This window comes from Periplaneta americana, chromosome 16, assembly GCF_040183065.1.
Source record: "Periplaneta americana isolate PAMFEO1 chromosome 16, P.americana_PAMFEO1_priV1, whole genome shotgun sequence".
Classification (NCBI taxonomy): Eukaryota; Metazoa; Arthropoda; class Insecta; order Blattodea; family Blattidae; genus Periplaneta; species Periplaneta americana.
In genome coordinates, this window is record NC_091132.1 from 166,972,051 (window position 1) to 166,988,746 (window position 16,696).

At 37.6% G+C, this 16,696-nt stretch overlaps 1 protein-coding gene across 1 annotated transcript in view; it reads right to left on the minus strand.

Moving 5' to 3' along the window:
• Positions 1 to 54: 54 nt before the first annotated feature.
• Positions 55 to 16,696, minus strand: part of LOC138691815 (zinc finger protein 723-like) — a 31,616-nt gene continuing 14,974 nt past the window's right edge. The window contains exon 5 of the mRNA XM_069814280.1: positions 55 to 16,620. Within this exon, the coding sequence (XP_069670381.1) occupies positions 15,648 to 16,620 (973 nt within the window). The 3' untranslated portion in view covers positions 55 to 15,647. The remainder of the gene's footprint in view (positions 16,621 to 16,696) is intronic.

Here is a 16,696-nt window from a genome sequence, read left to right on the forward strand (position 1 = left end):
GAAATAGCAAAAGGCCCGACATTATTTAAAAAATGGGGGTTTTAAAAAAACACGCACGGTTAAATTAGTACATTTGTGCCCCAAAGAATTAATACACTTTGAAAATTTACACTTTTCTCGACACATTGTTGTTCGAAGAATAATTGAAGACATGTCTCCCGACATATCTAAGCAGCTATGGTAAAATTCGTAACTTTGTACATTTTTCACTTGCGTGTGATGAAAGCACAGATTTCACAGATCCAGCTCAGTTACCCTACTGACCAGGGGTGAATGCTAGTCACGAAAGTTAGGCTTGCTCTTTTATTCATAGGGAAGATGGGAGGATATAATAACTCATAATTAATAAAAATAATCAGACCCACATAAATAATTTATTTTATAATTATGAAATCATTATGAGTCATGGATCATATTCGCTTATCATATGTAGAAGTTCGATATAATATAGCAAACATGGCCAACAAAACAGTTTATTTAGTTTTTTTCGACCCTGCCAACCAATGCACATTGTTGTATTGAGCTGCAATGAACGAGCGCACATATTCTGTATAATGTCTGTCTTCTCTTGAATAGTCCTTCGGGAAAATGGATTTAATAATAAGGTTTCAATGACACACAATTCCGAACTCATTGCAATACTTCAAATTAATGTTTAAGAATTAATAATGCATTCAGCAGCTAACACATGCATTCCGCTCATACAATTACATTGCACAGCACATTCCCGCTGTCAATACTGCTCTGTGTAACGTTAAATAGTCGTTGGTGTAGCTCTCGGACCAGAGCTTCAAACAACACATAACAGAAGCATGTGCGCCTAGGACGGACTAAGGAGGAAGGCACTTGCGCGCGCATCATATCCTCGCTATTTCTACGTCTTTCATGTACCTCCGAGAAACGAGCAAGCGTTGCGATACTTGCGGTGTGCAACCTGCGGATGGTATTACGCCTATACAATGTTCCAAAAACCAAAATAAATTTTAATGTACGTAATCCCATTTTGAGAAATACACATTCTACGAAAATATTGGGCTTGCGCAGCAAGCATAGCATGCCCTGAGAAATCGCCCCTGCTACTGACGAACATCTTATTGTTGCACAATATTTACTGGACTTCGTTTCTTTGAAAGGTAATACAGGAGAAGAAATATTCATTGCCCATCACTCGTGTGTACATAAACATATCTTACAGTGGTCCAAACTAGTGTCCAGTGAGAAAAAATGCATAAAAATTCCACATTTCGCCAGTTTTGTGGAAGCCATGTTTGAAATTGCATATATCTGCGAGCTGTTCTTGTCACGAATGAAAACTGTGAAATCAAAATATAAGATCCGCATGATGGATAGACATCTTTGTGGCGAGTTACGGTTGGCAGTGTACAATGTAACTCCAGATTTCAGTTCAGTATTACTTGAAAAATTACGAGTAACAGAGGAGATCTAATTTCAGCAGCTTTTGTTTAGATAAAATTCAACTTACAGACGTAATCACTTTATATTTATATTGGAGTAACGATAATTATGTATTTAACTTAACTTAATTTGGAACTCTTAATCATCCGTAATTATTATTTTTTTTTAATTTATTGAGTATGTCCCAACGAGTATAACTTATATGTAGGGGCTATACAAGAACACATACATATGTTGTACAATGCAATTGGAAAAGTCATGAAACTACAGTCTGTGCACCACAAACAGTATCTCAAGAATTTATTAAAGAAGGAAAGCAAAATATGAACAAATAGTAAGATAAAGTTTTGGGCAGAAAGAAGAAAAAGTATTAAACCATGAAATAAATAAATCAACTGACAATTAAAATAAATAATCTTCCTAAAACCTACTTTCAAAAAATTCTTAAAACACCGGCAATTTGGTAAAATTCTATATTCTACAGGAAGTTGGCTAAAAGTTGTTATTAAAATATGCTTAAGGGGTTAGGTACAGCATATTGCAGTAAAATTTTTGGAAATATTCAACATTTTTTCCTCCATTACTGTATCTTGTACAGTAATGAAAATTGCTATGTGTAAAACACTGTCCTTCTGCTATATAAAAATATTTTTGCGATTTAAAAAAATTATATATATATATATATATTAATTAATTAATTAAAAATGGTGGCAGTTTGCTGTGCAGTGATGAAGCGTTTCCCTCGTAACTCATAAACTTGTCAACTTTTTCATGTTCTCTCTTTTTTATTTTATTGCTGAAACTCATGTTTACAATATCATGCTCTTTCAACTACATTCCTTAATAAATAATGTTTTTTTTTTATATTGTGTTAGAAGAAAATACAGATATTTGACCGTTTTTAAAAATGAATTAATTTTTTTTAACAGACAATCTATCGAAGACAGAGAAGTGATCTTGCATCATATTGTAGATATGACACGCATAAATATACACAAAAAAATTTCATCACAGAATGTTGGATAGTTTTTGAGTTATGTGGGAAATGCTTCATCACTGGACAGTGAACTGAATTTAAAAAATGTAAATAATTCTTTCTAAATCGTAAAAATATTTTTTCATATAGCAGAAGGACAGTGTTTTACACATACTAATTTTCATTGTTGTACAAGATACAGTAATGAAGGAAAAAAATATTGAATATTTCCAAAATTTTACTACTGTAAGTTGTACCTAACCCCTTAATTCCTTTCGTTCCATAAGTTACTGAGCTATGCTGAAAAAAAATATATATATATTTTTCTTTTTGTCTTGTTAAATGGGTATGTATATTAATATAAGATTGCTATGTATTAAATCGTTAATAACTTTGTACATGAAAATAGCAGCACCTAATTTGATAATTGATTCAACTGGTAGAACGAAAGAAAATTGATATAGGCCTAGATATTTAACTGGAGTCAAACAATGAAAACCCAATAAATTTCTTAAAGCTCTATTTTGAATAACTTGTAAAGGTCTCAAAGCAGTTTTCTTATTATGTCCCCAAATAAATGACATATACATTAAATGAGAATGGATAAAAGCATAATATACATTCAAGAGACAAGATAATTATAGGCAAAGATCTTTGAAGCCTTTTCAAAATACCAGACACTGAAGCAATTTTGTTACAGACAGCCAAAATATGCTTATCCCATGTTAAATGCTCATCAACAATCTAACCTAAAAATTTACTTCTAACTTATTTTGTATATGTTTAATGATTTATAATAATTTTTTTTTCCCTTTTTATTGGGTTATTGTACGACGGTGTATCAACATCTCAGGTCATTTATTGTCTGTATGAAATGAAGGTGATAATACCGGTGAAATGATTCCGGGGTCCAGCACGAAAGTTACCCAGTATTTGCTCGTATTGGGTTGAGGGAAAACCCCAGAAAAAACCTCAACCAGGTAACTTGCCCCGACCGGGAATCGAACCCGGGCCACCTGGTTTCGCGGCTAGACGCGCTGACCGTTACTCCATTTTTTTATTTTATTGGGTTATTTTACGACGCTGTATCAACATCTCAGGTTATTTAGTGTCTGAATGAAATGAAGGTGATAATGCCAGTGAAATGATTCCGGGATCCAGCACCGAAAGTTACCCAGCATTTGCTCATATTGGGTTGAGGGAAAACCCCGGAAAAAATCACAACCAGGTAACTTGCCCCGACCGGGAATCGAACCCGGACCACCTGTTTCGCGGCCAGACGCGCTGACCGTTACTCCATTTTTTTTAAATTTTATTGGGTTATTTTACGACGCTGTATCAAATCTAGGTTATTTAGCGTCTGAATGAAATTAAGATGATAATGCCGGTGAAATGAGTCTGGGGTCCAGCACCGAAAGTTACCCAGCATTTGCTCATATTGGGTTGAGGGAAAACCCCAGAAAAAACCTCAAACAGGTAACTTGCCCCGACCGGAATTCGAATCCGGGCCACCTGGTTTCGAGGCAGACGCGCTGACAGTTACTCCACAGGTGTGGACTATAATAATTATCATACTACTCAAATTGACTAATTAATTTTGATTTTGTACTATGTAATGAATATAGAAAACTTTCCCAATGACGTTGAGCATATTATCGGCGCTATCATGGCTTTTGACCACCACCAGCAGCGGTTACAGTATCAAGGTGCAAATTCGGTTGCCTGTCAGGTTGGTCCAGTTTAGTATGCGCTGGTAACTGGCACAAATCAGGAAGACTTTCGGGTAACTTCGCCAGATCTCTTTTTTTTTTAGTTCGTTATTTAACGACGCTGTATCAATTACGAGGTTATTTAGCGTCGATGAGATTGGTGATAGCGAGATGGTATTTGGCGAGATGAGGCCGAGGATTCGCCACAGATTACCTGGAATTCACCTTACGGTTGGGGATAACCTCAGAAAAGACCCAACCAGATAATCAGCCCAAGCGGGGACCAAACCTGTGCTCGAGCGCAACTTCAGACCAGCAGGCAAGCGCCTTAGCCGACTGAGCCACACTGGTGTCCTTCTCCAGGTCTTGGTCCTACCCGCGTTGTGAGCAAACACAGGACAAAGGAAAGTATATTTGCAATGTGTAAATTCCGTTTTCGGAACAGCTTCACTATGAATGAGGGTAAACCCATTGGATTAGTGAAAATATACCCAGAGCTATGACATGGATGATATTTTGTGAGGGGGGAATTGGTGGGTGGAATGTGGATTCAAGAGCACATTAAATTTAAGTTGTGACATTCAGAAATACTGAAAATATTATTTTTGGAGGGATCATTCTCTAAATCTTAATATAAATGGTGTAATTCTTTGAAGCTTTTCTAAATCTTGATACAGGTGGTGAAATTTAAGAAAAGTGTTCCTCTTTTGGTTGGTAGAATGCAGCCATAATATGACTCTATTTTTCCTCACCTCTTTCCTCCTTATCACATCACAAAAATCAAACTACATGGGAAGCAGAATTCTCGTCACTGGAACTCTCGTCATCGTACCACCTAGTCACTGCAATTTTGTCACCCAGTGTTTTGTTTACTTCTAGTTTTTGGTCACCCAATATTTTGGTCACCAGTACACATTTTCTTATAAATAATAACTTATTTTGACAAGTAAAATATCCATAGGTACACTGTATCAAATGTTATGTGATTAATATTTCAAAATTGCCACATAGAATAAAATGTTACGTGATTTATGTTTCAAAATTGCCACCCAACTATGTCCGAAGGCTCTGAGGTATGTGAGAACATCACCATCTTATTTATAATCAGGGTATCGTTCTGCAATCCTACTAATCCTTCTGTGTAAATCCTCCACTTTCTTCTTTTCATGGGGTATGGAGGGACCTTCGCAATCTGATACTTCGAGTGAATCGAAATTCCCCTTTGTGATGCTCCATCAATACAATAAATTTGATAATAACTAAAATAAGAACATCACATTACACCTAAAATTTTTTTGCCAAATACTTACATGTGTAACCACGGAAACAATCTTACAATGACATTTAAATCTCATTATACTTATATAATTATTATTATATATAATTATGTAACCATGGAAAGGACCTTACAATGACAATTGAGGGGCTCACAATCAGAGTGAACCAAGTCCATCAGTGGTCAGTTTATGGATTAATACAATCTCGGATGAAGAAAACTTACATTTATTCATTGCCATAACAAACCAAGTCTATAACTCATTTGTTACTCCACAGAGGGCAGCATTTTCTATGGAAGGTGAAGGTTGCTATGTGTGAGCCAGGAACTTTAAAACTCAATATCTCAAAACTATTCCAGAAGGACTTGGTCCACTCTGGTTGTGAACCCCTCATTTATAGGTAGACATTTCACAAAAAACAGTTATGGCGGAATCCTTACTTCAGTTCCTTCTCCCACACGCGCTGTGCGAACACCTGCATGCATTCCTCTCCATCGATCACCAATCAGAATCTGTCTCTGAACTCAGATCAGCAGCATTAGACCCGCTACTATCGTCACTCCCATTGGATAACGAGATGATTATACTGTCTACTGCTGCATCATCCGTACACTCCTGGTGAAGATATTTGTCTTCTATTTTCCTCACATACAACATTTCCTCCATTTTTCGCAGGGATATTCATTCATTCATTCATTCATAATTTTTACGACTAATTTTTTTTTCTCAATTAAGGATATGCCAATACTCTGGTTAGCTACTTGACCTCTTATGTCATTCCAGACCAGCTCGATTGAATTTAAATCGGAATGATATGGGGGAAGCCGAAGGGGCATGTGACTAATTGGTTGATATTACAGGAATAAATGATAATAAATTATTTTCTAACCCTATTCATGTCCCTAATCAAGAATTAGATGAAATTATTATTGTTGAAAGATTTATATTAATAATATAAATCCCTCAAGATGAAACAAACCTTAATATATTTCATTATGAGTTCAACTATGTATCTTCATTTGTGATGAACTCCTTTCACTATCTGAAGAAGCTGCTACCTCGTATCTGACTCATTGAAGTCAATATCGTATTTCCTCAGCCACTCCACTATTTTGTGTCGAGGAGTTGCTGTGGTAAGCCTCTTATCTATCTCCACATTGTGATATGTAGCGTTATCCAACACAATAATGTTAGGAGATTCTAATTACGGGAGGAGTTCTATCTCCATCCATCGACAATAATTATATTTCTGCGTTCATGGAAGTACGATAATCCCCATGTTTTTGTCCACTGCACCTTCCATGAATCCCTCTTCCCCTCCACCATGTAACACTGTTAGTCTTTCACCTCTTCCTACTTTAGTTAGAATGCCTAATTCCTCCTCTGCCTGCCAGCATGTTTTCACAGTGTGAGATTCTTGTATGTAGGTTTCGTCTACTTAAACAGACTGAAACACTTCGCCATGTACTGGGGTTCTGTAAGAAGGGAGAGCTACTGCGTAACAACAGACACTATCGTGCCTGTACATCAATTGCCAACCTGCTAAGAAACAGAGGATGGGAAGTACATGAGGAGATTCATTGTGTGTCTGAAGATGATTCTCATAGAAGAGTCGATATAATTCCCATCAATAGAAGAACTCAGGAAGCGATGGTCTTAGACCCTACGATTTGCTTTGAACGAGACATGAATCAAGCACTGCAGATAAATGATGACAAGCGAGCTAAATATCTACGTGTCTTTCATACATCAGTGAAAAATACGGCATTTCGCTTTACAACTGGGTTGTTACAGGCTTACTATTTGGAGCGAGGGGTTGTTTACCAAAATTTACATGTAATATCCTTAAATCCTTTAAAATTCCCTTTTATGAGGTTCAGAAGATTGTAATGGAAATTCTGAAGGCCTCTCTTCAAATTCTACACTATCATCTATATGTTAATACGTAAATTTTTGTTTTACTGTACAAATCGAATCATTATTTTGCTCATTTCATTTCCCTTTATCTTTTATGTTTGTTAATTCCGGATCCCAGTGGTCAACCTCACTTGAGGACGGATGATTTGAAATAAATCTTAGTAGTCTGCCTTCTCTCCCGTGTTTTCTTATTTCGTCCAAAAAACGTGTTCTCCACACTGCAATATCTGGTCTTTCTACCAATACTTTTCTATTATTTTGGCACTTTTTTCCATTTGAAGCCAATTTTATTTAATGTCTGACATAGAAATTCTCGTCCATAGTGAATAACATGATCTTCCTTCAAAGTTGTAGGACATTCTTTTTCCACGGCATAAAATCCACGAATTTTTTCGTCTTATGGCACAGACTGTAAAATTGTCCACTCCTACTCTTTTCTTCCTTTCCCCCTTTTTTTCCATTGGTTGTAGAGAAAGCTAGAGATCCCTTTGGGAAATCTGTTATGGATGTGCCCCAAATGCCGCGTCCTACCGGAAGCGTTCGGGGTCAACACCCAACCCCCAGAAATAACCAATATCAGGTGCACAACAGCGGAAAATCGAGAGACCTACAACCAGATCAAACAAAAGCTGGAAGACATGGCGACGACATTACTCCACAAAATGTCCCTCTTGCTGTAAACACAACAGCAGCAGGCTGACCGCCTTCTAAAAGGCCATGCCCACGAGGAAGCCAGAATAAATAGGCCTACAACAGACAAACCACCCATCCCAAATCACGAAGCCCAAAATATCTAAAACAATGAAGTAGAGGAACACTCCAGATCACCTATAATATCAAGGCAGGAACATCGGCGCCATGCCCAAAGATCGGCACATGGGACAAAAGATAAACACGCCACAAGACGAAACCCCTACAGGAGAAACTCTCCAATATGGGGCATAAGAAAAGCGAATAAAGGGCCGATAAGCGCCGCCAAGAGGAAGATGCTTGGATCTTCATTGGGTGAATCGACCCAACCATAGATTCTCAGCTGTTGACAAAATACATACTAGACTTAGGAACAACAGCAGTAACCGAACTTGAGACAAGAGGCACCAGTAAAACATTCAAAGTGGGCATACCCCTCGAAGAGAGACAACATTGTATTCGATCCTTCGGCATGGGAAGAATACTGGTGAAACCAATTCGGTTTTGGTAGAAAGAAAACGATCGGACGGACCCCCACGGAAACAACAGGAAAGGATTTCTGAACTATGCTCTTATGGAATGTGGAAGGATTAAAAAGCATACTAAACTTAGCACCGGATAACCTGCTGGAGACACATGACGTAAAAATACTCACAGAAACCTTCACCACAGAACCTGCCGAAATACGAGGTTACTATAGTATACATGCCCTGGCTACACAAGTAACAGGAAGTCCCTCGAGTGGTGTATCATGTTATTATAAACCAATCATTGGTAGAATAGTAAATTCACACACACAAGAAAACCTGATCTTCCCAGAGACGAGTTTATACATAGCAGGAATGTACTGCAGGACCCAAGAAGATCCAGCAGACATCACAGCAAAATTACTAGGCACAATATCACAAATGTGCCATGACAAGCCTGCACTGATAGCGATTTAAACTGCAGACTTCACCAACCGTACCTCAAAACAAAAGAAGTCTTGAAATGCTTGGAAGAAGAAGGTTTCATACTTATAAACAAAGCAAAGATGAAAACCTACTTTGCACCAAATGGATGTAGCACAATCGACCTTGTTTTCTACCGAGGAAACATCAGTCATGGAAAGCAGACAGGGAAGTGGAAATCTGGAACAACTCGACTCAGAAAACACCTACCCATCACCACAGAGTTCCGCTTCAATGAAGACTGGGGATACAACAGGAAATAAGAGTAAAAAACGACCAACTCAAGAAAAATAGACCCGCAAAAGCTTGGAAACAGCCAAAACGCTAATACAAGATGGTAACATAAACGAGGCAGTAGAAATGTTAATAAACGTCATCAAAGAAGCAACTATACCAGCACACATCAAACAGGGGAAGATGTGGTTCGACCACGAATGCTACCAGAAGCATAAGAGAGTGCTAGAACTTCTACACGAAATGAAAACAAGTCAAACGTCTGAACACATGAAAGGATATTCCAAGGTTGGAAAGGAATATAAGAATATTATCAAGCAGAGAAAAAATGAATATTTAGAAAGAGAAGGAAGAAAAGATGCCGAAGAGGCAAAGGCGGACCCCTTCATAGCAACGAAGCAAAAGAAAACGAAGATGCTGAATACGAGAGTATATTGGAATCTCAGAAAAGGAAATAACAAAAACTATAACAACCTTAAAGAAACGCAAGGCTGCCAGCCCTGACAAAATATTCAATCAGCACATATGGGACACCAGCATGTTTATGACGAATCTATGGTCAAAAATCTTCAACAAATGTCTAGAAATAGGAGACATCCCCGACCTGTGGAAGATATCGTAAATAAAGTTGTACAAGGGAAAAGGATCCACCGATAGCATCGACTCATATCGAGGCATTGCCCTAGAGAACACCATCTTCAAGATCTTCACAAATATTCTAATGGAAAGACTGACCGAACAAATCGACCACCAAATTCCAGACCAGCAACTCGGCTTCTGTAAAGGCAGATTGGCTTTACATGCAATCGGAAACCTTATAGACGACATAACAACTGCCATTACTTAATTACTTACTTATGGCTTTTCAGGAACTCGGAGGTTCATTGCCACCCTCACATAAGCCCGCCACCGGTCCCTATCCCAAGCAAGATTAATCCAGTATCCATCATCATATCCCACCTCCCTAAAATCCATTTTAATATTATTCTCCCATCTATGTTTCGGCCTCCCCAAAGGTCTTATTCCCTCCGCCCTCCCAACTAACACTGTATATGCATTTCTGGATTCGCACATTCGTGCTACATGTCCTCCCCATCTCAAAAGTCTGGATTTAATGTTCCTAATTATATCAGGTGAAGAATACAATGTGTGCAGTTCTGCGTTGTGTAACTTTCTCCATTCTCCTGTAACTTTATTCCTTTTAGCCCCAAATATTTCCCTAAAATCCTTATTCTCACACATCCTTAATCTCTGTTCCTCTCTCAAAGTGAAGTCCAAGTTTCACAACCATATAGAACCAGTAGTATAATTGTTTTATAAATTGTAACTTTCACATTTTTTTGACAGCAGACTACATGACAAGAGCTTCTCAACCGAATAATAGCAGGCATTTCCCATATTTATTCTGTGTTTAATTTCCTACCGAGTGTCATTTATATTTGTTACTGTTGCTCCAAGATAGTTTAATTTTTCCACCTCTTCGAAGGATGTCTCCAATTTTTATAGTTCCATTTCGTACAATATTCTGGTCACGAGACATAATCATATGCTTAGTCTTTTCGGGATTTATTCCAAACCTATCGCATTACTTGCTTCAAGTAGAATTCCCGTGTTTTCCCTAATCGTTTGTGGATTTTCTCCTAACATATTCACGTCATCCACATAGACAAGAAGCTGATGTAACCCGTTCAATTCCAAATCCTCTCTATTATCTTGGACTTTCCTAATGGCATATTCTAGAGCGAACCGAGGCTTAGTGTTTGGTTTCGTAACAAGCTGTTTTTTATGGTGATGGGTTGTTAGCCCTTCGCCCAACCCCCAAGCTGGAGACCACCCCTTATCGGCTGGCCATGACTGCTTATTCAATATATTCACAGCTACCCTCCATATCTGGAGGCCGTCTCCTCTATCCGCAACCTGAGGACGTGCCATGCCGTGGTGACAGGGACCCACAATACAATAACAAGTGCCATTAGGATACCAAAAGGAAAACTATACGCTGTGTTCGTAGATTATAAGAAGGCGTTCGATTCTGTTGACAGAAAAATCCTCGTACGTAAACTCGAAGAATTCACAGGAAATGACGACCCCAGTACGATCCTAATCAGAAACATACTGACAGAAAACAAAGTTTATATAAGTGACTCTATAACAACATCAAGAGAAGTTACTCAGACGAACGGTGTTCTACAACGGGACTCCTCAGCCCTCTCCTGTTCAACATACTCACATGTGATATCACCAAAGCACTGTAAGACACGCAAGCCTCACTGTACATGTATGCCGACATGATACTAAGATAAAAACAAACTACAAGTGGCACTGAACACCCTGAGTGAATGGGCACACAACAGCCTGGAATTTTAAAGGCATGTTCCCAATTTGACTACCCAGTTTAACATACTCTTCTATGCCCGATACGTAGATGACACCCTTATACTCTAAAATAACGACAACATAATACATGAAGAAATTCTCAAAAGTTTCAATAACCTACATTCCAACCTAAAATTTACCTGTGAGACAGAACATAATAGATCTATAAACTTTTTGGATTTGAATATAGCCATAAAAGGCTCTAACTTTTGTTACAACATTTATAGAAAACCCACAACCACCAGCCACTCCATTCAGTTTGATTCTAACCATCCCTATACACATAAGATTAGTAATTTCCGCTTTTTAATTGACTGTCTACTTAAAGTTCCATTAAACAAAAAGAATTACCAAGCAGAATACAGAAACATTTAAACTTAGCACAAATTAACGGCTTCAATAAATGATATATTACCAATTTGATATGGAGACGTAAAAATAAACTTGAATTGGAAACCAAACCTAATACTACTTTAACAAGTTCTGTGAAAAAGGTCGAAACCACTAACTGGAAACCCGTGACATTCTTTGGTAACGTTTCATACAAATTAGGTAACCTTTTTAAAAAAGAGAAAATTAACGTGGCCTTCCTTACTAATAATAAACTTAATAATATCATTTCTAACAACCTACAAAATTACAATAAATTTCCTAATAGTGGGATTTACTTATTACAATGTAAAAATTGCCCTAGCAAATACGTGGGCCAAACCAAGAGGAATTTTTGTACATGTTACAGAGAACACGTTTCCGATTTTAAATATAACAGAAATAAGTCAAAATTCGCAATACATCTCATTAACCATAATCATGGACTCACGGGCATAGAAGACACCCTTCAGGTTTTAAAAATTGTCAATAACCACAAGTACATGAATGCTGCAGAAGAGTTTTACATTGCCACCCACTTTAATAACAACAATAGCCCTCTTCTTAATGAGCAATATCCGAATTTAAACAACCTGCTATTTAGGATCACACAGAAATAACTCCGGATCATCTACTAGTCTTGCCTGGTACACAGTTTTCCTCATATGCTACATTCCAATGTAAAGTTCAGTCGTGCTGCCGTTCCAATGGACTCAAGCCAACCTCTTCTCAACCTCCTGTAAGTATCGTTCTTTTAAGACTTAAAAAAAAAATTTAATCTTTCAAAAACTTTCTCTTATACCACCCTTTATAATTTACAGGGCTCCACTATTTTATCCATACTCAGCAACACGACCGTCCTATTTTGTAGCATCTTTCATCTCTTTTTGGAACTGTACCAGCAGTACTAGAAGAGGTCTTGCCTTCTATCAATACAACGTTCCCTATATACGTCATGATATCTGGATTATTCAACTTTACCACCTGATTTTAATGGCATATTATTTGATCCCTTTTATAATATTTTAATTTTTAACGATTGTTTTTAACTAGATATGGTCAAGTGTTCATTTATGTTAACATGTTTTACTTGACCTGAAGATGCCAATCCATTTGGCGAAAACGTTTGTCATTATGTATAAATGTTATCTCTTGTTGTAACATAAAGATTTAATGTATTCCTTATTGTTAAGTATTGACTGTATTAAACTCACCCATTAATTAACAGTCTGGAAGTTAACGAAACAAAGACCGAGCAGATGGTGTTCAGAAAGGGAGGGAAAATAGCAGGAAGTGAATCCATCATACTCAATGGGGAAAAACTGCAGATTGTGAACAGCTTCAAATACCTTGAGGTAACTTTCCAGATAACGGAACATGCTTCAACATACATGCAAAGGAAAGGGCAATAGCAGCAACGAAAGGTATCTACGAGATAAGACAGCTACAGAAACTGTCACTGGATACTGAGATGACTCTTTTCAGAGCAAAAATATCCCCGATTCTCACATACGGCATACATCTAATTTGGTCATATTTATCCAAAAAAGCCCTGGAAAACCTGGAAGTAGTTAAAGCCAGATTTCTAAAGAAAACTCTAGGAATATCAATATATTACACCATCATGACTAGCTTACGAACTTGCCCGGGAAACCTTCTTCATCGAGGATGTTCGAACACAACGGCTGCTGCAATCTTCAAAACGAGCGGATGAACTCCTATTCGAACGAAGAAAGAAAACAGAAGAGATCTCGCTGGAATTCTTCGCAACGGATGCCATGGTAGATAGAAATTGGACAGGACCAAACTGCGACCTGCGCAGCGCCCTAACCATACTAGCAGTTCACGGATTCTACCACAAGCTACGCACAAAGCCAGGATTCCACGAGCCAACAGAACAGTGTGTGTGCAATCTGTACGAGAAACATCGCAGCCGCTATCATTTCACTACATGTCCCAACAGGACAAGGTCTCTGAAAGACTACAGCAATGAATAACCGCGCAATAACTAAAGTATACAATCTGCACATTTGTGCGCATTCCTCTTTTTTTTTTTTTTGCTAAACTCTCTATGGCTACTACAAATCAACAACGGGTACAATGTCTTCTTATATACGGCCATATCTCGTTAATGTAACAGTTGGTTGGTTTCAGTGTCGCTAACATAGTAATAATAATACTATACACCTAATCAAACCTAACCTAACCTCTTATAATACTACACTAACTTAACCTGTCCATAATACACACTTCCAAGTGGCCCGGGTTTGATTACTAGTCGCGGCAAGTTACCTGGTTGAGATTTTTTTCCGGGGTTTTCCCTCAACACAATATGAGCAAATGCTGGATAACTATCGGTGTTGGACCCCAGATTCACTTCACTGGCATTATCACCTTCATCTCATTCAGATGCTAAATAACCAAAGATGTTGATAAAGCGTCGTAAAATAACCTACTTAAAAAGTACACACTTAATCTAACCTGCCACATAACACTAAACAGCTGTAATAACATTTCTCACGTTTAGTATCATTTCGTTTCCATGTATTGCTGACCCTGCTACTAGTGTCGGTAGCCATCTAGTGAAAGTGGATCGTAATTCCATTAAGAAAATATGGCGACTTTCATAATAATTACATTCAGTTCGTTCAGTGTATGCTTTGTGATACATATTAAATATCTAGGTAGTAATAATCCATATATATCGTACAATGTACAATAAGAATTGAAATGGCTGTGATAAAAGTATTGAAAATTGGTTTCTAGCGTCACATTGGCATTAATGAAAGTGTGCAGTATTCGTTCAGTGACCGGTGAATACTCTACCTTGTCCCAATTTGTTCTTCATTCTTGATCACAAACTATTAACACATATCACTAAAGAACTGGTAAATTATTTAAACTGTGTTAATATTAAACTATATTGGTATTTTACCTTAGTTTTCTAGTTTCGATGTGGTATGCATCATCTTCTGAATTCTAGTGACGTCCCTTAGTATCTTCCATTTCCATGTCACTGTTTCAGTGCGGTGTGTTTGTGATTGGTAATATAGAATTGAATAGGGTATGTGTTCTGAAATTCAACCAAGTGTTGAGGATGTTTTTCTGTCTGTTTGTATATTTCATATTATTCTAGTATGTCAGGTTTCTAGCTTTATAGTTTAATGTGTAGAATGTGCATGTATGTTTCTATATTTCTGTAGTTTTGGTTGGAGATTGTGATATAATGTCTATAGGTTGAATTGTTGTGTTTTAGTTATGACTGTGATATTATCCTTGTATTGTGTTTGAAAGATCGTGTTTGTCATATGTATAAGTCGTTACAAGTATTGCATGTTAGTATGTATACACCTGTTACCATGCATTTGTTAGTGGGCGTTGTCTGTGAGAGATGTTTTTGTAGCGTGTTTGTATACAATGTTGTATTGAAAGACGAAGCAATCTTGTATGTGTTTCTATTTTCGTATGTTTGTGTGATATATTTTTTTGTGTTTGCGTGTTTATATCGTTTCTCTTCTTTTCTTATGGTTGCGTTTTATACTTTTTTACGTTTACGTCTATAATGTTCGAAGTTTAACATACAATATGTTGGTGTGAATTTCCTTTAATATATCCGAACACTACGAAACACTTTTGACAAACTTTCCCTTCGAGTAGCCTCAGTCATGAGCGAAGACTTGAATATATATTTTAAACTCTCTCGGAAGCAATTTTCACAGACAATGCATTTAAATTATTTCTGGCCTGCGTGTAGGCGTTTGTGCCTTATTAAACTATCCATAATCGCGAAACACTTCCCACAAACATCACATTTGAAAGGCCTTTCGCCAGTGTGTAGGAAAACATGCCTTTCCAAATTTGTAGATTCCAAGAAACACATTCCACAATCATTGCATTTAAATGGCCTCTGCCCTGTATGTACGCGTTTATGCCTATTTAGACCTCCCTTACTCGAGAAAAACTTTCCACAATCATCACATTTGACAGAACCTTCTTTCCTGTGTATAAATACATGCCGTTTCAGATGTCCACTTCCCGGGAAACACATTCCACAAACGTCACATTTAAATGGCCTTTCGCCCATGTGTAGACGTGTATGCATTTTCATGCTACTCTTAAGGGAGTAACACTTTCCACACACTTCACATTTATATGGTGTCTCGCCTGTGTGTTTGCGTACGTGTCCTTTGATACATTGCAAATCCGAAAAACACTTTCCACAAACATCACATTTGTATGGTCTGTCGCCTGCATGCACGCGAGCGTGTTTTGCTAAACTGCCCGACTCCGAGAAACACTTTCCACAAACATCGCATTTGAATGGTCTCTCTCCTGTGTGTGAGCGGATATGTTTCTTCAAATTTCCATACTCTCTGAAAGACTTTCCACACACATCGCAATGAAGTGGCTTCTCGCCTGTGTGTAGCAGATTATGCCTCTTCAACTTACATAAATACTGGAAACACTTTCCACAGACAGGACATTTCAGTAACGCTGTCCGTTTTCGAGTACGAAAATGAGGTTTGAGAGATTTTAATGTTACAAAATTCTCGTTTGAAATATTATTCTTGATAGAATTATGGCCTATGTCTCTGCCAACGGAATTGTCAACTCTATGGCCGTGGTTCTGTTTCGATTTGTCTCCTTCAAGAGAAATTCCCCCCTCCGGTAATGATGACATATTCTTCTCAAGATCATCAGCAATGCTGTAATGAACAATGATCAGTATAAACAACAAAGTGGTAGAATGAAAATAAATAAGCAAACATCTGAATATACAAA